Raw genomic sequence first — 23,469 nt, 5'->3', positions numbered from 1 at the left:
CTGCTGCATTCAAGCTTTCCCTCCTTGTGGCGAGTGGGAGCTATTCTCTAGTTGCCGTGCACAGGCTTCTCAATGTGGTGGCTTCTCCTGTTGCGGAGCACGGGCTCCAGGGCGCAGGGGCTCAGTTATTATGACACATGGGCTTACGTGCTCCGTGGCACGTACAATCTTCCCAGACCAGGGATCGAACTTGTGTCCCCTGCATTGGCAGTGGATTCTTAACCACTGACCACCACGGAAGTCTCTGCAAGTATTTTTTCTTTATTCATATTTTAGATTGGCCATTAAGCATAACTAGTTAAGGGAGAAAAGTTTGATGAACACAACGATTTTGATTTTAACAGAACAGATGCAAACCATATACTGACATATCTCTTATGGCTCTCCACCCGCCATAATAATGGAATGGAACCACAGCTTTAGCTCTACCTATGACAAATTCTTTGTGTATCTACTCTGGTTTTGACACTGGTGGCAGGAAACAAACTCAAGTACAGCATTCCCAGCACACTCTACGAAGGTTACTGAACCTGAGTCACACTGCCATAAAAAGAACCAAAGGCTGTGAAGAGAACACGAATGCAAGGGCCAAAGTCCCGTGTTATTTTTAACTGGATGTTTTCTTAGCTTAAATAACTGTAAGGCAGACTCTGCTCACGCTCGAAGCCCCGCCACATTCATCCTTCTGAGCCCTGCCCTCCACCATTGCACTGACCTACTTGTTCATCTGTCTGCATCAAACAATTGTGCTCTAAGGATGGTTCATCTCCCTTGTGTGAGTGCTTTCTCAACACCTCATATAATGCCCAGGCATGATATTATCTCAACAATTATCTGAATTAACTGTTTTAAGGATTTTAAATAGGATATTATCAACTTCTTACAATTTAAAAATAAAAATTCAGAAGGAATACACTAACCTTCAAGACTATAATTTCATTTCTCTATAATATATATGGCTGGGCTCAGGCAAAACTAAAGATGAGAGTAGTTATAAGGCAAAGAGATCATTTTCATCCTGGCCTAGAACGTCTATTTTCCAATCATAGTAACTAGCATTTATTATATCCTTACAATGTGCCAGAGACTAATGTTAAATGCCTGATGGGTACAGAATCATTTACTGATCATAAAGACCCATCAAGCAACTACTATTAATTAGATGGTGACAAATTATTTTGATGACATATTTTCTTCTGAATACTGCAGATTCTCCTACAGAAATACCCCCATGGCGATTAGTTCTCCCATTGGATCTTATGAATGAAGATCTGGCCAACTCTGGTTAGCCTTGGCACTTGACCCTCTTCAAACAGTCTTTAAACACTCAATATTTGCAACACTGATTCCAAAATATGAAGGACTAGAAATGTGTTTAAAATCAAAGATTCTAACTTGAAAATCTTATCAAGTTTCATGTAACAGCATTTACTACTCTTTAGAAAACAGACATTGCATGGTAGAATTGTGAAGATATTGGAATAAGGACATTAGAGATATAGTGACCCATGGCAAGACAATAAGATAAAGAAACTGAGTAACATTACACACATTTTAATAGCCTGAAGCAGTTACAGGTCAAGTTCATAATGAATAAAGAAACAGTTGGGTTATATCAAGTGTTGAAGAAAGAAAGTTAATGAGTATCTCACTGAGTTACCTAAAATTAAGAAATAAATACCTATACCTATATTATATATCCTGAAAACTGGTCTGAAATACTCACTCCTTAGTGGTGACTTATGAAGTCAGCAGGTAAGTAACAATCCTCCATCCCCATCAGAGCTACCATATTTTGTAGAAAAAGTAAAAGAAGGCAGAGGGCACATGAAAACAAGAGAGGAAGGGGAAGATAAGAACTATTAGTTAGAGTAAGTGTCTCATATAGATAGAGTTTCCTTACCTTAGTCAGAGCTTGTCCTAAAAGATTCTCAAACGCTTTCAAATTAAGATAGGGACCATTATAGTAGGGGTTACTTTGTGCTTTTCTTCCCAGCCAGTACAAAGTTATCAAAACCTAAAAAAAAAAAAAATGCCATGAAACAACAGATGAGTCAATTTAGTAATTAATAGCAAGCTCAAATGCAAGTGAGCACTAGATAAAAGACCATATCATTGAAAAGTAGATTTCCTTGTAAATTACATGAAGGAGAAGAGTCATCAAAAGTGTTATTCTTCTCTGAGCACATTCTCACACCAAAAGCTTTAGACCCCCAACAGGTATTTGTACATTCTACCAGTACACATGAAGCAGGAAAAAATTCATAGGAAGAAAACCAATTAAACTTTTCAGACAATATTTTTCCAACAAACTTACAGACTAAACACTTAAAATCAATAATTCTCAGCTTCACATTTTTAAATAAAGCTGTCACATTTTTAGAAATTCTTCTAATATGCAGCATACTATAGACATGTCTACACTGGCTAATTCCTCAGAGTTCTTAAACACTTAGTGTTTTTCCTTAAAGTCTGATTTTGGTGGCTTCTGACTTGCTCTCCTAAAAATCCTATAGCCTGTTTATCTGCCTTTGCATGCATGCTAAGTCGCTTCAGTAATGTCCAACTCTTTGCAACCCTATGGACCATAGCCTGCCAGGCTCCTTTCTACGTAGGATTCTCTAGGCGAAAATACTGGAGTGGGTCTCCATGCCCTCCTCCAGTGGATCTTCCTGACTCAGGAATCAAACCCACATCTCTTGCATCTCCTGATTTCACAGCCAAGTTCTTTGCTACTAGCGCCACCTGGGAAGCCCTTATCTGCCTTTACCACATTACTAACATGTAAGGACTCACTTCCTAAATTTAACCCACCTTCTTATACTATGAGGTCAGAGAATACACGTTTCAACCATATTTAAGCATATTGAGAATTTGTTTCTAAAAAAATTCCATTAGAAAAAGGATAGAGAATATATCAGATATTTTTAGTTCTCACTACCTTATTACAGAACATGTAAGAAACCATTTATAATGTTCCATTAAATATGTATCTTACATTTTTCACTCTCCTATCAGTCTCTTCTTGCCTGTAAAGAAGAAAAAAGAAAATATTCATTAAGTAATATCTATGAACCTGAAATTGTTAATTATTAACCAGAAAAAAACTCGTTTGTATTATAAAGTTCTATGAATATTAATATCACCTGGAAGTTCAGAACCTTTACAGGGTGTATTATCCATCAGAGGATTTTTCCATATTCATTTATTTTATGAAATATAATGGTCAGTTTTCTATTAAAAGCAAGGTTGTCTTTTTTTATTTCATTTATTACAGCTTGATTTATAAAATGTGCTATTTGCATTTTTAAAATGTTCATTGTGAACAATGTTTAAATTCAACCAACAGGGGAAAGACATCAACATATGGTCACGGCAGAAAACGATCAGGAAAGGCAAAACATGTAAATAGGAAAAACAAAGTAATTTTGCACGGAGTTTTCTTTTCCATTGTGCATTGTGGTTTTTCACTGAAGTTCCCCAGAGAAAACTGCTCAGAGACCGAACCCCTGCAGATGCTAAAAAGTGCAACTTTTTAAATGCCATAAATCACTGCCTGTGTTATAAGCATCATGAGTTTCCCTGGTGGCTCAGAGGGTAAAGTGTCTGCCTGCAATGCGGGAGACCCAGGTTTGATCCCTGGGTCAGGAAGATCCCCTGGAGAAGGTGATGGCACCCCACTCCGGTACTCTTGCCTAGAAAATCCCATGGACGGAGAAGCCTGGTGGGCTACAGTCCACGCGGTCGCAAAGAATCGGAAATGACTGCATGACTTCACTTTCACTTTTCCTAAGCATCATGAGTCCCCCCCAACCCCTATAAAAAGGCATGATATTTATGGGAAAAGTTAAAGAAACAGATGTCACCACAGTGTGGAAGACAAATACACATGAGTTCATTAACAAACAGGTCACTCTAAACTACTGGTGCTTTCCAGAGACTTAAGCAGGATCATTGCTGGTTCAGGAGAGATGCAAGACCCTGAGCTAGATACCCTTCAATGTAGCTTTCCAGTCTAAGAGCCATAGTAGTATGCTGCTGCTGCTGCTGCTAAGTCGCTTCAGTCGTGTCCGACTCTGTGCGACCCCACAGATGGCAGCCCACCAGGCTTCCCCATCCCTGGGATTCTCCAGGCAAGAACACTGGAGTGGGTTGCCATTTCCTTCTCCAATGCATGAAAGTGAAAAGTGAAAGTGAAGTTGCTCAGTCATGTCCGACTCTAGTGACCCCATGGACTACAGCCTACCAGGCTCCTCCATCCATGGGATTTTCCAGGCAAAAGTACTGGAGTGGGGTGCCATTGCCTTCTCCTCATAGTAGTATACTTACAAGAAAAAAAAAAAAATATATATATATACACACACACACACTGGCTTTCTTGGTGTCTCAGAGATAAAGATTCTGCCTGCAATGCAGGTGACATGGAAATGTGGGTTCAATCCCTGGGTTGGGAAGATCTGCTGGAGGAGGAAATGGCAACCCACTCTAGTATTCTTGCCCAGAAAATCTCATGGAAAGAAGAACCTGGGGGGCTGCAGTCCATGGGGTTGTGAAGAGTTGGACATAACTGAAGGACTGAGCATATACACACACACAATGTGTGTGTAAGACATAGAAAACATACACACATAACATATATTAACATCTTTAAGAGCTGAATGGATCGATTACGGGATATTCGCACAATGAAATATTCTGTAGCTATGAGAACAAACAACCTGCAGCCATATGGTTCAACCTCACCAACACTGGGAATCAAATGAAGCCAGGCAGAGCACAGGCTGTATTATCCATTCACGTCAAGTACAGAAACAGGCAAAACAAAGACAAGATCTTAAGACTCAGGATAGTGTTCACTCCGGTAGGGAGGATGGAAGTGATTGGGAAAAGTGATGCACTTCCGGGAGCCAATTATTTCTTATATTTTGGTCTGTTTGATCTAGTTCTCATATTTTGAATGTACTGCCTACTTATGTGCATTCCATCTCTAAAGTTTGTGAACTGTACACTCAAAATACACTTATAGAAATAGATACATATTTCAAAAAAGCAAATAAATTTCACAGCCCAAGTACTTAAACCAGGGCTTATCTCTTGAGTAAAAAGAAAATTACTGTGTTAAAAAAAAAAAAAATCAACATTTCCAAAGAAGTAGGGGAAAAAAATCAATAGAAACCAATAATAAAAAATAACAAAGGTATAAAATATATCAGATCAGATCAGTCGCTCAGTTGTGTCTGACTCTTTCTAACCCCATGAATCACAGCACGCCAGGCCTCCCTGTCCATCACCAACTCCCAGAGTTCACTCAGACTCACGTCCATCGAGTCGGTGATGCCATCCAGCCATCTCATCCTCTGTCGTCCCCTTCTCCTCCTGCCCCCAATCCCTCCCAGCATCAGAGTCTTTTCCAATGAGTCAACTCTTCGCATGAGGTGGCCAAAGTACTGCAGTTTCAGCTTTAGCATCATTCCTTCCAAAGAAATCCCAGGGCTGATCTCCTTCAGAATGGACTGGTTGGATCTCCTTGCAGTCCAAGGGACTCTCAAGAGTCTTCTCCAACACCACAGTTCAAAAGCATCAATTCTTGGGCGCTCAGCTTTCTTCACAGTCCAATTCTCACATCCATACATGACCACAGGAAAAACCACAGCCTTGACTAGACAAACCTTTGTTGGCAAAGTAATGTCTCTGCTTTTGAATATGCTATCTAGGTTGGTCATAACTTTCCTTCCAAGGAGTAAGTGTCTTTTAATTTCATGGCTGCAGCCTCCTTTTATATTAATGGCCAACATACACACCTCACACATTAATCAAAGCACAAAGAATCATCAATACTCAACACAAAGCATATACTAGGCTGAAAACCAGCGCACTATTAACTTTCAATGCAAAGCATCCCACTTTTCTCATAAGCACCCTGAGGGCAGAAGGAACAACAGAGCTCTCTTGAACCCCTGACCTCCTTTCCACACAGCCTTCTCTGAAGCTTTCTAATCCAACACACTCATTGGCTTTTTATTATAATAAAGCAAAAATTGTAAACACAGGGTATGGCCTATTTGGGAATAAACACTCACAATAAACCGTGACCTTGGCACTATAACCTTTCCCTCATTTCACATTCCTTTCTGACCATGAGCATTTATAACATGCTCTTGAACACGGTGACACACAGGCCAGCCAAATTGCTGTTCTATCACTGAAATGTAACGCCAGGAATTCAAGTAGTCAATGATTTGCAGGAGTCAATAGAGGCCAGCTTCTGATACACATAAAAACACATCCCACTGCTTGGAAGTCGAAAACTAGGCAGCTCCTTTTGCCTGCTGTGGCCACAGGGCACAACCTCCAAGCCTTTCAAAGAGAACAAGCGTGACAGCTGAGGGGAAGCTCATGGTATCAGCCTCTCCATGCACCATAAAAGATGCTGGCCAGCCCAACACAACCAAAAATTAGACAAATCTGATCTACAAGTAGACTAATGCCTTATAACAGATATTTCAACTGTTGGCACAGTATATAACATGGACAGACCTAGAGAGTCTGTCATACAGAATGAAGTAAGTCAGAAAGAGAAAAATGTCGTATATGAAGGCATATATGTGGAATCTAGAAGCATGGTACAGATGACCTATTTGCAGGGCAGGACTAGAGATGAAGACATAGAGAACAGACACGTAGACACAGGATCGGAAGGGAGAGTGAGACAGATTAGGAGATTATGATTGATATATATACACTACCATGGAGCTAGTGGGACCCCACTGTAAGGCACAGGGAGCTCAGCTCAGTGCTCGGTGATGACCTACGGGGTGAGAAGGATGAGGGGGCAGGAGGGAGGGGATATATGTGTACAACCAGCTGATTCGTTTCATTGAAGTGAACACATTGTGTTACTTTCATAGCAGAAAGTAACAAAGCAATGTGAAGCAATTATATTCCAATTTTGAAAAAGAAAGGAGGATGGTCTTTGGGTCAGATGTAGGTCCCAAGAGCTATGATCATCTTGGCAATTTAACTCTCGATGCTTCAGTTTCCTTCTGGAGAATCTGGAAATAATGGCCAGTATTTCAGGAAATCATCAGAAAAGTACCCGGGTACTTAGCAGAGTCCCTAGCCATATGCTAAGTGCTCACTGAACATCAGTTATCACCAGACTGTAAGCTGTCTGAGGGCAGGGATCATCTTACTTACCAAGTTACCCACAAAGGCTTCCTAATGAAGCCATGCTGGACTGCAACATTTAAGTTGCAACCAGCCTGCCTGACATTCCCCATCTCTCATCCCTGCTTTATTTCTGTATTATAACCATCAACTGCATGCATTCATTTATTATCTCTTTATCACCCAAAAGGAATTTTTGTGATTTTATTTATCACCATACCCCAAGTGTCTTAAGACAGGGTCTACCACCTGACAAGGACATTAAAATATTTTTATTAAAAATGTCTAGCACGGTGCATGGCACACAGATGCTCAGGAGCACTAATCTGAACATATCTTTTTAGCTTACAGAAATGTAAGTTAGCAAGAGAAAGCCTGAAACGGTAAAAGCTCAGGAAAATTCCTATGTGATATTAACAATTAAATTGCATTAGCTTACTTACAACACCCAATTTTGACTCCAATTGCCCTGATGTTCAAATCTGTGCTTCTTTGTAAAGCTACTTTGTTTAAAACTTCAATAAAAGGAATTATTTATAATTCCTAAGATCAATAACCTTAAAAAGGCACAGATTCAAAAACAAAAAGGAGCTGCAAAGTGCAGAGATTAAGCGCTAATCTCTGTGATGTAAAAGCTTCCCAGCAAAGTCCTGAAAGACAAAGGCCAAAGAACCTAAACCTTCCCTGACACCCAAATTTACCATAAAAAGGGACAGAGATGAAACATTAATAGTTTGAAAAATTACTATGTTGAATACTTCTCTGTGTATTCCCAGGGACGGGGGGAGCCTGGTGGGCTGCCATCTACGGGGTCGCACAGAGTCGGACATGACTGAAGTGACTTAGCAGCAGCAACAGCAACATAGATATCATCTTCCACTCTATTAACGGAACAGCTCTTGTCATCGCCTCACTACCCAGCAAACGACCAGAAGACATGTGTTAATCACAGACCTCTGAACTTTCTGCCAGAGGTCAGGAAGAAAAGAGCCACAAAAGCTCAAGAATGCCCATCTATGAACAAGATCCATCAGTAACCACCTTATCCTAACAGTTTCAAGGTAAACATAGAACTAGGAAGCTCTAGGTCTGATCTTTTCTTTATTCAAGGCTATTTTAAAATATTAGTACAAATCATCAATCAAGAAGTACCATATCTGGGGCTTCCCTGGTGGCTCAGTGGTAAAGAGTCCGCTTGCCAATGCAGGGGACACGGGTTCGATCCCATATCTGGGAAGATCCCATATGCATGGACCAACTAAGCCTGTGTGCCACACCTATTGAGCCCTCATGGGGCAGCTACTGAAGCCTGTGTGCCCTAGAACCCATGCGCTGCAACAAGAGAGACCACTGCAATGAGAAGCCTGCTCACTGCAACGAGAGCTTGGTCCCCATGCGCCACAACTGGAGAAAAGCCCATGCATAGCAACAAAGACCCAGCACAGCCAAAAATTAATACATTTTTTAAAAAAGGAAGAAGTACCATATCTAAGGAAAAGACCAGGGAAATAAAATTCATTTGGATGCTCTGGCTTCCATCAGGAGACCCCATGCCAGGCAGCTCACCTAGGAGGGCAGGCTCTGGGGCCAGACCTCCTGGGTGTGATTTCTGGCTCCACTTGTAGCAGCTGTGAGAATGCAGTCAAGGTATTTAACACCGCGTCTCCATAGCCTCACCTGGAAACCACACACCCGTCTCACTGGGCTGAAGAGAGACATTTGGAAAGTATTTAACCCGAGCAGATCAAGGAAAGGAAACAATTCAAGCCTACCCTCCAGTCATCCATCTCAACCACACGGCATGATGGGGGGAAGTTACCGGGGGACGGGCACGTTCCCCACACGTTTTCCCCTAGAAGAGACATTTCTGTGAAGCACAATTCAAGACACTCTTTCATGATCTGCTTTCCTTTCCCTGTTTCTCTGAAAGCTTTGAACAAGAAAGTATTTCAAGTATAAGGTCAAATAAAGAGCAAGGCAAACTAGCGTGGTATTACTGCTGTTGGCCAAACATCCACGCTGGCCCCAAGCCAGCCCTCCTCACCCGCCCTCTATCTACCAGGGACTGCCCAGGCCAACACCCTTCCATTTTCCAAAAGGTCAAAAATCTGAGGGGGAAAAAATGTGTGTATGTGGCCAAAATCTATCTCCCTCATATTTGATACCAAAGTTTGGGGACAGAGTGTTAAAAGGTGAGATTCTCCTTTTATTATAATTTGGTACAGCCAGCTATACTCTAGGGCTGCATTAAAAATATTTCCAATACGTTCTGTTTCCCCAACAAGCCCACAAGCATGCACCCACCTCAGCCTCTCCAGGGGACAGCATCTCTCCTGTGGGACTGCAGAGAGCTAGGACCATACCTGACTCATGGCTATACCCTGGGGGGGGTCAACCACAGGCGTGGCTGAGAGCCGCCCAGCATTCAAATGTTCACATATAAGTCACCTAAGCTTCCTTGGTGACTCAGTGGCAAAGAATCCACCTGCAATACAGGAGACACTGGTTCAATCTCTGGATCAGGAAGATCCCGTGGAGAAGGAAATGGTAACCCACTCCAGTATTCTTGCCTGGGAAATCCCATGGACAGAGGAGTGGGCTACAGCCCATGGAGTTGCAAAGAGTCAGACACAACTGAGCAATTAAACAACAACAAAAAGTCACCTAAAGCCACTCACAGAGCCAGTCCAGCAGATCAAGGACAAAGAGTTGGAAGAAGCTGTCACCCCCAATGAGATAAAGCTTCACAGAGCTTACAACCAAATCCCACTCTCTTTTTATGTTCGCCCTCCATATTTTGATACATCTTTTCTTCAAGGTACTAACTTCTCACTGGTAGCACTGCCAGGCTCACTCTTCTCATGTTCTGCCCCAATCTCAATCTCAAAACCCTCTAAGCACTGAATTCTCTGTGCCCCAAAACCATCCCTCCTCTCAAATCCCAGCCCTCTCCCTGCCCACCTCAACCTCAAACACAGGTGTCTTACTGAACCATCACACACGGAAGCGTGTGATTGAAACCTCGTGCTGTAATTTCTGATAGAAGATCTTTGCTTCTGGTACGATGCGAGAAGACTTCCCTACATCCTGACAGGAGAGATGAGCAGTGTGGTACCACCTCCCACTACCTCCAGCTTCTCTGACTACAAGGATTCAACAGGAGACACATGCATAATTTCTTACCCGACCCGGTCTCCTCCCGGCCACACACACTCCCCCCTCTTTCTCTCCCTAATCCTACAGTCCCCATGATCCCCTTTTCTAGGCCCCAGATAAGCCTCTACCTTTGTTCCTCAGAACAACTGCAACTCACTGGGGTGATTATGCCCCCAGGCATCCACTTCCTGAGGCCACTTCCCAGAGTAGGGTGTGGACCCAACCCTTAGAGTCAGTGCTAGCCCTGCCCTGCCCTGCCCAGGGCGGCACCAGCTGACCCGGTATGCCGCTGGGGAAACGGGGCTGACATGAGAGAAGCTGGGCTCACACGATACTTGGTCCTCCTCCAAGCCACCGAGTTATCCGTGCCCTCCAGCTATTGCTTATGAAGTCTGGCCACCTGTTCACAACGTTTTTAAAAATGGCAAGAAATGAGGCCCTGAATCATGATTTCCTAAGTGGTCACCAGTAGAGAAAGTGTGTGGGTTGTATCTGCTTTCAATCTGTCAGATATGTGTGCGGTGAGGGAGCAGGCATGTGTGTGGCTGGGGGAGATGGCTGAGACCATTCAAAGCAGATGCTGTTCTCATAATCGCAGTGGCATCGTTTTCTATAACAAGAGAGGCTGCCTCCAAATGGAGGGGAAAGGAGGAATTCTTCGGGTTGTTCAGGATACTGAGTGAAATTTGAAGAAGCATAGTGAGAAAATGGGCTTCCCGGGTGGCTTAGATGGTAAAGAATCTGCCTGCAATGAGGGAGACCTGGGTTCGATCCCTGGGTCGGGAAGATCCCCTGGAGAAGGAAATAACAACCCAGTCCATTATTCCTACCTGGAGAATTCCATGGACAGAGAAGCCTGGTGGGCTACAGTCCATGGGGTCGCAAAGACACAGCTGTATCTGAGGGAAGAGCCTGTTTTTATTCCAAATGAAGGCTTTTAGGAATGTACCAGGTAATGGCTCCTTTTCCTATTAACAGACATTTTTATTCATGGGAGCTCATCCACTGCATCCCATAAAATCTTTCTCTCGTGACTGGCAAATACAAGGAGGAAAAGATGTGCGGACAAAAGTTAAAGATGAATTCTCAGAATACTGTATTCTTTCCTTCTCTCGGAAGGTAAGCTGCATTTTTAAAAGTGAAGTTGAAACTCTTTCTTTCCTCCCACCTTCATCCCTAAAACTGAAACTGTATTCCATTTGACAATCTTCCAGTAATGTGACGCACACGTGACTCAGAGCTTTTCATCTGCCATGGCTACAGAATGAGCTCTACCTGACTGTGACAACTGTAAAAATGGCACTTGAGAAAATAACACCAAATCTGGAGATAATTAGTGAGCACAAATAGATAAATTTGATGATTTCTGTACTTACCTATGTGAGAAAAAAACTCTTGGAAATCGAACAGTTTTTGCCCTAGCAACTGTAACGCTGATTCCAAACATGACAAATGAGTAAGTACCAGCTCGTTAAAAATAATTTGTTATTAAATTTCATACCCCTCCCACACGCTACTAAGAATAGCTAAGTTTCACTTAAAGAGAAAGGGGGAAAAAGAAAAAAACATGCATTCGAGGACACTGGCACACAGTCCCCCTTAGAAAATGAAACGGAACAGCGCTACTGCGGGAGCTGAAAGCGGGGTTTTGTTTCTCTCTCAACCACAGCCTGTTTGCAAATCTTCATTTCTACTTTTGTGGAATATGTTTGCTATTATATAAAACTGATTTCACAATTGAGACTCACACATGCATATCTCCAGATAGATGGTAACCCAGAAACAGACAATTCCTGAATACAGAATTTAGTGTCCATGATGCACACTCTTTTTACTAAATGGAGTTATGAGCTTCAATTATATCAAAGAATTATATCAAATGCATTCAATTATACAAAATATATATCAATACTGACACTTATCAATTATAGCAGAGGCTAGAGCTGGGTATCAGTACCTAGATAGGGTACCTAGATAGGTAACAATGCCAGGTTAGCATAGGCTAGAGCTGGGTATCAGAACCTAGATAGGGTACCTAGATAGGTAACAATGGCAGGTTAGCATAGGCTAGAGCTGGGTATCAGTACCTAGATAGGGTACCTAGATAGGTAACAATGGCAGGTTAGCATAGGCTAGAGCTGGGTATCAGTACCTAGATAGGGTACCTAGATAGGTAACAATGCCAGGTAGCAGCAGTAATGGAAACAGTGGGTTTGGTTTTTAGACATGGGAGGTCTGAGACACATTACAGACAAAACAGAAATATGAAGCAACTGGTAATTAGACATACAAGGAGGATGTTGAAGCTAGAAATCTAAGTTGGAGATATTAATATAATCTGGGGAGTTGTCAGTATAAAGTGTAAAGTCATAAAGCTACAATGAGACAAGTATAGCTAGACAAGAGGTCTAGGATTGATTGAGATCTGAGAAACCCAATGCATAAGGGCTAGAAGTAGAGGAGAAACCAGCAAAGCAAAGAGAAGGACTAGCCAATAGGATGGGAGCTAACACCAGAGGGAAGGAGAGACAGACAGAGGGAATAGTCCAAAATGTTATTGAGAGGGAAATGAGGATGAGTGTTAGGAAATTACTGCTATGTTATTTTCTTAACCCTTATAATATCTTACACACATATACACAATTACCAAATTATTAATTATTTCTTTCCAAAGGAAGAAAAAGAATGAAGTATTAACATCAACAAAAATCTCGTCAAAACCACTAATGTTTCTAACGAGACAATTTAAGAGAATACTGAGCTACATGGCTCAGGTGCCCTTGCAGACTTTTAAGTTCATGCTCAGTAGAGCCAATAAGAAAAGTTCACTATTGTTATAAATCTTCTATACTGGAACAATAATGTGCCAAGTGAAGAACTTTTCAAGTCAGTATTTCTCAAACTGTGTACCATGAAGCAGGAGAAACTGGCAGATTGAATGGAGCATAAGGTCAAAACTTTTTGCCAAGTGTTGCGTATTTTCTTCTTAAATGTACATAATAGAAAATTGAAGTTCTGGTAAGTCCTCTAACAAGAGATCCATTTTACTTACACTAAGAAAAATTTACTTTGTCACATTTTTTGGCACAAATCTTAAGGGACTCTGATATTAATGAAGTATTTCCCAATTGTGTTCTGTTTAACTCCACTTCATGCTTAATTATATCATGTATATTAATAATAATTGCTTTATTAAGCACTTTATATTAATCATTATGTTGACAATACTGCATTATCTCCTTTAATCCACACAATACTCTGATGATTTACAGAGCAGAAAACTGGGACTCCAAAGGCTTAAAGACTTTCCTAAAGTCACAAAGCTATTTAAGACGCGATGTGATCCATAGTTTTCATAGACTGAGAGCCATGAACTAAGATCCCTGACTTAGCATTAGTATAGTCACCCTTTCTACCTTAATATATTTTTAATAGCTTACTTCTTTCTTAATCCTAAAAAATAAGTCTTTCTGTAATACCCTGAAATATAAATGTCTCTCAATATTCTCTCCAAGTGTTGGCTCAAAATCTATCTATTGCAGTAACACTTTCTTGCCTAAATCTGTCCCTCAAAAGACAATGGCAAAAGCTCCCTAGTTTTTCTGGCAAAATCTAGATGGGTATTGTACTATCTTGAACATACAACCCATTATGGGATTCTGCAGATAGAAAATTGTCAAAGCATTTTCTGAAATTCTTCTAAGTTAATGAAATATATCACAATAATTCTCAGAGAAATGCAAGGCAGAGATTACCTGTTCTTACCACAGCTAAGCCTTTATGAGTATGGTTTCTATAAGGCAAGTATCCATCAAATACAAATAAAAAGATTATAAATTAAGCATAAATAAGATTAAATGGGAAAACATTTTGGTTACTTTCCTGAGGTATATTTTCTGACCTAAAAAAAAAAGCAAAAAGGAGAACTATATCTACCTTCGAATTTGTGAAAATTAAACAAAATATATTTAAAGTGCTTAACACGCAAATACTTATTTTCTTTCTGATGAACTTGAAAGAATAAGGTGTAAATTCTTATTAGTAAGTTATTACATCATTACACCAATTCCTTAGCTGTAGTTTATATTAAACGTGCTATATGTATGTAATACAAACCCACATTGTCAAGGAAGTGTATTCCAAACTACTGATTCAACTACACATTCAAAAGTCTCCATGTTGCTTGTATGTACATTATTCTCCCTTGCCTATAGGTGAGACTTGTTTCAAAATTTTAATTTCCACCATGGGAAAAATCAGTACCATGCCCCCCCTCAAAAAAATCTCTAGCCCAAGTTCAACATAAATCACTTTTTTTAATATAAATTTATTTATTTTAATTGGAGGCTAATTTCTTTACATCCAACCAGTCCATTCTGAAGGAGATCAGCCCTGGGATTTCTTTGGAAGGAATGATGCTAAAGCTGAAACTGCAGTACTTTGGCCACCTCATGCGAAGAGTTGACTCATTGGAAAAGACTCTGATGCTGGGAGGGATTGGGGGCAGGAGGAGAAGGGGATGACAGAGGATGAGATGGCTGGATGGCATCACTGACTCGATGGACGTGAGTCTGGGTGAACTCCGGGAGTTGGTGATGGACAGGGAGGCCTGGCGTGCTGCGATTCATGGGGTCGCAAAGAGTCGGACACGACTGAGCGACTGAACTGAACTGAATTACTTTACAATATTGTATTGGTTTTGCCATACATCAACATGAATCCGCCATGGGTGTACACGTGTTCCCCATCCTGAACCACCCTCCCACTTCCCTCCCTGTACCATAAATCACTTTAGAACTAAATTTTGCCTGTCCTAGATAAGCCTCTTTTATCTTAGTGTTTTTAAAAAATCACTAAATTTCTCACAATTTTATCTAACCCAAAGGTTCATAGGGGCAACATAAATTTAAAACAGAGTTTCTTAACAATATAACCCTTTTGAACCTTACAATTCTTCTTTGTGGGGGATTATCCTGGGCATTGTAGGATGTTAAACAACATTTTTGCCTTTATTCACTAGATACCTCCCCTCACCCTAGTCAGTACAATCGGAAATGTCTAAGATGTTACCAAATATTCCCCGCGGGGAGGGAGGGAGGAAGCAAAACTGCCCACAGTTGAGAACCACAGTTCCACAGATCCACAGTTTCAGAGGATCTAAGAATTTAATGAATTCCTCTTCATAAAGTATACTTAAGGTTCCATGGGCCTTAAATTAGCTGAAACCAAAACCAATCTATCTCACTGGTAGATGTAAATGAAGTATGAGGAATGGACTAATTGTCTGAGAAAGACAAAATATTAAATTGAAAACATATTATGATTTATCTTCCTTGCAATCTGTATAAAGCTGCCTTTCATTAGAGAGTTAATACCGTGCATTATTTTAAATTTTCCATTTACACCTTCCATTGATGTGCCATTTCTTTCTTAGTCTTCCATACAACACTTCAAATTTCAGATTATCAGACTACCACCAATCACTCTGTATGAGTCACCGAGAAAGAAGGGACATGCTTCAAAGGAATACTATAATTACTTCCAATTTCAGATTAATATAACCCTGCCTTCTTCAATTAACTTTCAAGTTCGATACACATTCAATCCCGATGTCCTTCAGAGCAGTTCACATTTCTTACAATCAGTTTCAATTTTCCCACTTTATTTGTGAATACCTTTCGAAACTTCCAAGATTAATGAATCTAATGAGTTTTTTCTTGTTCTCTCTGCCTTCCACAACATTCAGTCTGAACCGAATTCAAATAATACTTCCCAGGCAACTTTTCTCAGATATGCCCTTTATACTCTCACTGGCATTATCTCAGCCCAGAATTTAAATTTAATGTCTTTTTGAGTGCATGCATCATCTAATCCCCAAGCCTATTCATCCTTTCACATGCTCTGCACTGATGAAGGGTACCAAATTTCAGAGACAGAAATCTAAGACCTAAGCCAAACAACATCTCCCTCAAACTCTCACTTCCCCACCAACCAAATCCTATCAATTCTAGCTCCTAAACCTCTCCATGGTGGTTGAGTCGCTAAGTCGTGTCTGACTCTTGAGACCCCATGGACTGTAGCCTGTCAAGCTCCTCTATCCATGGGATTCTCCAGGCAAGAATACTGGAGTCGGTTGCCATTTCCTTCTGTAGGAGATCTTCCTAACCCAGGGATCGGACCCAGGTCTCCTGCATTTCAGGCAGACTCTTTACCGACTGAGGTAGGAGGGAACCCCCCTGGAATTCATCTTTTCTCACTCAGGTGTATTTCTCTTTGGTCTTCACCCACCGCTCCTCCTCCTCCCCAGAGATTCCCGAAAAACCCTCTATTTAAAATAGAATCCTCTCTCTGTCTCCTATCTTGAAATTCTTTTTTCTTATGGTTTATTTCCTCAAGTAAAGTTCAAAATATGGCATTCATATTCATCATCTGCCCTCTCTCAGCCACCACATTTATTGGCCTGCCCCGGCATAAGCCCAACACTCTTTCTATAAAACGACCCTCTCAATAGCCATGAATTCTCCCACCTCCACATAAGAGATAATAGGAGGTTTTTGCTACCTGGAAGGCCCTTGACTGTTCTCCATTTTTGAACTGTTCATTCTTTCAGATTAAACTTAAGTGTCACCAGCCTCAGAACCTTTCCTATCTTCTAGTGGCTTCTCTCATGTGAGCCTGTGGGTACTTCCATGGCTCTTAAAAGTGTCAGTTGCTCAGTCAGGTCTAACTCTTTGCAACCCCATGGACAATAGCCTGCTAGTCTCCTCTGTCCACGGAATTTTCCAGGCAAGAATACAGGGGTGGGGGTGGGGCAGGGATGGGGGTTGCCATTCCGTCCTCCAGGAGATTTTCCTGACCCAGGGATCAAACCCAGAGTTCTTTACCCAAGAATGCAGGTGTATTCTTTACCATCTGAGCTACCAGGGAAGCTCAAAGTAAAAGTGCTAGCCGATGAGTCAAGTTTGATTCTATGCGGCTCCATGGACTGTAGCCCACCAGGCTCCTCTGTCCAGGGAATTCTCCAATCAAGAATACTGGAGTGGGTAGCCAGTCTCTTTTCCAGGGGATCTTCCTGACCAAGGGATCGAACCAGGCCTCCTGCATTGAAGGCAGATACTTTACCATCTGAACCACCAGGGAAGCTCTTAAAGCACTCCATTAAATTCTCTTCCCCGTCTCTCCCACAAGACTGTGATTTTCACGGATCGTGAACTTCATGAATTCAGAGACAGAATTCTGTTCATCTCTGGCTAAGTACTTAAAATACAGGCACTAAAATACCACTAGGAAGAAAAGACTAATCTTCAGCCTCTTCTAAAAATCTACTCTACCATCACCTAGAATCCTATCTAAGGGGCCATTTTTGACCACAACATTTACTCCCTCTCATTCCCACTAAATCCTAGGGCTCTCCAGGCTTTATCTTGAATTAATTTTAGTTACATCTCCATTTCCATCTTTCAGTCATTTCCTATTGCATCCTGTTCTGACTTTAGTCAAACAAGTCTAACACAACAGGACAAGTTTACCCTCACTCCAGAGCTAAATATATTCTATTCCTTCAGCCTCAAATGCCCAGAAATTGTCGCATATTTAACTCTTAAAGGTCAAATTCCAGGAAACTCCCATAGGATAATGCCATGTCCCTGAAACACTTTAGAGATCCAATAGCTCCTACAAATATCGAGCCATCCCATTACTCATCCACTTATATCCATTACTGACATTAATATACTTTGTGTATTTGTCTCACTGCCTTCAAAGTTACCTTTGAGGACTATTTTCCCTTCATAAACATTATTCATATACAGCTGACCCTTGAACAACACTGAACATATAGTATTGTTCAGTTCAGTTGCTCAGTCATGTCGGACTCTTTGTGGCCCCATGGACTGCAGCACACCAGGCCTCCCTGTCCATCACCAACTCCCAGAGTTTACACAAACTCATGTCCATTGAGTCAGTGATGCCATCCAACCATCTCATCCTCTGTCATCCCCTTTTCCTCCTGCCTTTAATCTTTCCCAGCATCAGGGTCTTTTCAAATGAGTCAGCTGTTTGCATCAGGTGGCCAAAGTATCACATGTTAATTTCCTGGGTTTTTTTTTTTTTTTTTTTTTTACAACTTAAGCCTCATTTAATTTTATTTTTCTAATCACTCATAATTTATTTCTTATATTTTATAATTTTATTTTTCCTTTGTATTATAATTATTATCTACCTCTCTTTTTTATAATCTAAGTGTCAAAATGAACGTGGCAGTTACCATATTAAAACGCAATAACTATATATTACTTTCCTTTAGTATGCAAAATACTTGGATGGTATGGAAATTGCATTCTGAGGTATATCTATGCCATTTTGGTTTTGATGCATGGGAAAAGTTGCTCCAAAAATTGATATTTTTCTAGTCATTCCCTATATCTCCCCTTTATGATATATTTTTTTAGGTTAACAAAATTTTTTTAGGTTAAGCCAAGTCTCTTAAAATGTAAGTACTCCAGAAGGAATAATAAATCGAGATGCCTATTTACTAATTTAGTAAAGAGCCTGACAGCTGATTTAGAATAAAGCTGATGGTGTCTAGTTCTCTGATGGACCCGGAGGGTTTCTAAGACAATAGGCATATACCCAGAGGTAGTTGTGGGAATCAGTAGGAGTGGGTTGAAGAAAAAATGTTTTTTGTCCAGGGCTGGTATCACATTTTATATTTTCCCCATGCTCATCTGCATTATCTACATTTTGGAAAATCTGTTGATTGTATACTAAAAGATTCTTTTTGTTACATGGTAAATTTATTCTATTGCTATTAATTTAGATGGAGAGAATAATATAGTAAAATAGTAGAATTTCATGAGGAAGACTTGGACTTATACCCAAGATTTATGTAAGTCAGAGAATAATGACCATTTTAAAATTACTACTGCATCCTGTACTGTAGTAGTATGCATTTAGTGAAAAAACTCCACATGTAAATGGACCCTCATAGTTTGAGCTTATGCTGCTCAAAGGTCAACTATACTGGGGATTTTGCTGAATATCTGTATAAGATGAAGTAAAAATATCCTATATTCTTAGGATAATAATGCTAAGAATAATATCTTCTCTTTGAAAGGTTCCCATTGGTTTATCCCCTAGGATAGAGATTCTCAAAGCAGAGTCTCCACACCATCAGTATCTACATTACCGTAGAACTTGTTAGAAATAAAAGTCCTCAAACCCTACTCCATACCTAATGAATCAGCAACTCTGGGGTTAGGAGTCCTGGACAGGTGATTCTGACGCATGCGAGTGATTGAGAGTCACTGCCCTAGAAATATACCAAAGTTAAAACTACAGCTTAACTGAAACTATAGCTTCAACTAGTTAAGCTACTTCTCTGAAAAAGGAAGTTCAACGGAAACATAATTCCTCTAGCCTCACCCAACTAGAATTAAAGACAAACAAAAGCACAAAGAAACTCAGAGTTAAGTGAAAATCCTGGAACTACTGCCAATGATTTTCAAGTGTTGACTGAAAAACCTCAGTGTGCTTCACTGGGCTTCGGTGGGCTTAAGAGAGCACCGTGAAAAGGCATTCAATTTCCTGCTGTCACTGCTCACTAAATTTGGCTCTTAGGATGTCTTGCTCCAGGGATCTAAAGAACAGGCAAGATCCTTGAGTTCACTAGTTAACACTTCGTGAGCACAAACATTCCATGGGATCCAGAAGAGAACACCCAAACATAAAAACACATATGTCCACAGAACAGAATGTTTCAAGAAGCACAAGAGTGATTTCTTCTGTAAATTTTCTGAAAAGCCAGCCACTGCCACTTTAAAGCGATGGCACCCCACTCCAGTACTCTTGCCTGGAAAACCCCATGGACGGAGGAGCCTGGTGGGCTTCAGTCCATGGGGTCCCAAGGAGTCGGACACGACTGAGCGACTTTACTTTCACTTTTCACTTCCATGCATTGGAGAAGGAAATGGCAACACACTCCAGTGTCCTTGCCTGGAGAATCCCAGGGACAGGGAAGCCTGGTGGGCTGCTGTCTATGGGGTCACACAGAGTCGGACGTGACTGAAGTGACTTAGCAGCAGCAGCAGCCACTTTAAAGGAATGAATGCTATTCAGAAAGTTAAAATAAGTTAACTTTGTTACAGTCATCTTATAATTTCCTCATAGTTTCATGCATTTCTGTTGTATGTCTCTGAAGAAGAATACAACATTTCTGTTGTATCACTTAAAGAAGTAATTGATGAGAAACTAGCCTAAATGTTATTTTTTTTTTAATCACCTAATCTCTAATTTGTTTTCCCCAATTAACAAGGAGGTCTGGATTAAGTAACATTGGAATAACACATCTGGTGAAAGATTAAATGAGCATGACTCTGCTGCTAAGTCACTTCAGTCGTATCCGACTCTGTGTGACCCCATAGACGGCAGCCCACCAGGCTCCCCCATCCCTGGGGTTCTCCAGGCAAGAACACTGGAGTGGGTTGCCATTTCCTTCTCCAATGCATGAAAGTGAAAAGTGAAAGTGAAGTCGCTCAGTCGAGTCCGACTCTTTGAGACCCTATGGACTGCAGCCTACCAGGCTCCTCCGCCCATGGGATTTTCCAGGCAAGAGTACTGGAGTGGGGTGCCATTGCCTTCTCCGGAGCATGACTCTAAAACCACCTTTTTAGAAAATCCTACACACAAAATTATAATACCAAAATAGCTTCCATAAAAATAGCTATGTATATTAGACTTGTAACACACCACCAGCAAACATCAACACAGACCAATTTGTTGAAAATAGGCACAAAATATGGATTAAAAAAATGTGGAAAGTGGCTCCACAGACAAATTGCCACTGGTAAATTTCCTTCTTTATTTCTAAATGTGAAATTTTAATTCTAAATGTGAATTCTATTCTAAATGTGAAATAATGTGAATATATTGGGGTCTGCTAATTAAAAGAAGGTAGTTGTCCTTAAAAATTTAAGTATATCTCTTATTTTATTCAAGTTACTAATTCTCAAGTAGAATAATAGGCTAAAATATAGATAAAGTATCAATTTAGTAAAGAAAATAACTCACTGAAATAAGAAAAGGTTAAAGCTAGGAGAAATTAAATGTTATTTTTTTAACTTTTTATTTTATACTGGAGTATAGGATAGCTCAGTTATAAAAAATGTCAGTTATAAAAAATGAGTAAGTCTAGAGATCTGCTGGTACATTATGCCTATGGTGATGATTGAGTCACTCAGTTGTGTCGAACTCTTTGAGACCCCATGAACTGCAGCCTGCCAGGTTCCTCTGTCCACGCCTATAGTTAACACTGTCTTGGGGCTTCCTTGGTGGCTCAGTGGTAAAGAATCCTTCTGTCAATGCACAAGGCACAGGTTCAATCCCTGGGTTGGGAAGATCCCCTGGAGGAATCATGGCAACCCACTCCAGTATTCTTGCCTGGGAAATCCCATGGAGAGAAGAGCCTGCCATTCTAGAGTCCGTATGTTCACAAAGGGTTGGACATGACTGTGCGACTGAACACACATGCATGCATGGAAGCATTTAATCATCTGATCAAAGCAAGCTACTTTGAATTCAAAACCATATAAAACCTTAAGAACAAAAACTAAACCATCAATTCATTTGTGAGGGTGAAATCTAAATGCAAAGACACAAGCTGTGCCAGCCAGCAGCCTGTCAGATGGGGGGCGGATGCAGAGGAGGGGAGGCCTGACGTGCACAGACACAGAAGCACCCCAACCTTCAGAGGTCAATACGCCTCCCTTCCGACACCTTACTGTGAAATACACTAAAGCTTCAAATCACTGAACGTGTTTCAGGAGATAAGCTTACCAAAACGGTTTATGAGTCTAATAAAATGTAACATTAATCCCAACAGCTAGTTTTATTAGTAGATTTAAAATCTACCAAATGTAGAATTTTATCTAAAAATATGCTTAAAATACCATATCAAAGATATGGTTAAATATCTTAAAATATGCTTAAAATACCAAACATAATCTCTCTACATCCTGACTTATTTTGTCTGATAATCCTATCACATCTGTTACCCTTATATTTCTATTCATTACTGTCCTCTCTATTAGAATTTATGCCTAAGGTGGGCAAGACTTTGTCCTTTTAACCACAAAACTAGATCCTGAATCCCTAGAACAGTGCCATGCCCATAGTAAGAACTCAATAAATACTTGTTAAACTCATTCATTTATCCATCCATTTACTGAATCAAATTACCTGGTGTTGAACCTGTCCTAAAATACTGATAATTTTCCAACCTTGATGAAGAGAAGTAAAAGCAGTTTGGTTATAAAATCTTGCCAAGCTGAATCAGATGTTTTGTAGACTCTGTGGGTTTGTTTTCCAATGCTGTTGTTTGGGAATAGGGTTTGCATTGGTGGGGGAAAAAACAGGGAGATAAGTACATTTTGTTATATGAATTTGGATGCAGTGTGCCTGAAACAATCTATTCTAAGGGGGTTGCAGATATTTTTGTCTGGAAGAGTTGCTTATAAGAGATGCACAGCTTAGATTTAAAAGATATTGAACAGATAGAAAAGGGACAACTTTTGCTCATGTTGTAGGAGAATGTACAGAACAAGTGAGTGGAATTAGTTGTGGCCAACACTGGCCCAGACTGTGACTACCACACAAACAGGGTTATTTACGATTTATCCCAAGCCAGGACACACAGTGATGCTTGACTGTCTAAACTGATTTGAATACACAACTGGGTCCAGAGGCCAAGTCCGTGATGTTTATCTTGCGGGCATGACATTCCCACTGCCCTTACTCCAAAGTAGTTCCTAAGGCAAAAAATCAGCCTAACATTTCTGGAAGGCGCTACAGAAAAAAGATTTTGGAATTCAAACAAAATTCCCTCTTCTTGTTGAAGTTTAAAATAAGGAAAAAAGACCATAATCTCTGATTAAATGCATTAACAACTCCTACATTTCCATTCAGATGCTCCACTATCACGCCCAATGCAATGTGTTAGAACTTCATTTTCATCTTGCCCCCAAACTGCCTGCCTTTCTTCTAATAGCTGCACAAGCTCAAAAACTGGTCCTTCTTTTTCTTTCACTCTAATCAACCCCCATCATGTCTACTTCAAATATCTACTCCTCATTTACATTTTCACTATTTTCA

General features: G+C 40.5%; 1 protein-coding gene across 14 annotated transcripts in view; it reads right to left on the bottom strand.

Annotated features, from left to right (window-relative positions):
* Nucleotides 1–23,469, bottom strand: part of LMO7 (LIM domain 7) — a 218,547-nt gene that overhangs the window by 64,104 nt on the left and 130,974 nt on the right. For all 14 annotated transcript variants that reach the window (XM_061435119.1, XM_061435103.1, XM_061435117.1 and 11 more), the window contains 2 exons: nucleotides 2,999–3,029; nucleotides 1,904–2,017 (listed from right to left, as the gene is read on the bottom strand). In XM_061435119.1, coding sequence (XP_061291103.1) covers nucleotides 1,904–2,017; nucleotides 2,999–3,029 — 145 coding nt within the window. The remainder of the gene's footprint in view (nucleotides 1–1,903; nucleotides 2,018–2,998; nucleotides 3,030–23,469) is intronic.

The sequence above is a fragment of the Bos javanicus genome, chromosome 12 (assembly GCF_032452875.1).
Source record: "Bos javanicus breed banteng chromosome 12, ARS-OSU_banteng_1.0, whole genome shotgun sequence".
NCBI classification, from domain to species: Eukaryota; Metazoa; Chordata; class Mammalia; order Artiodactyla; family Bovidae; genus Bos; species Bos javanicus.
Note: the sequence above shows the minus strand (reverse complement) of the source record. Positions and strands in the feature narration are given on the sequence as shown.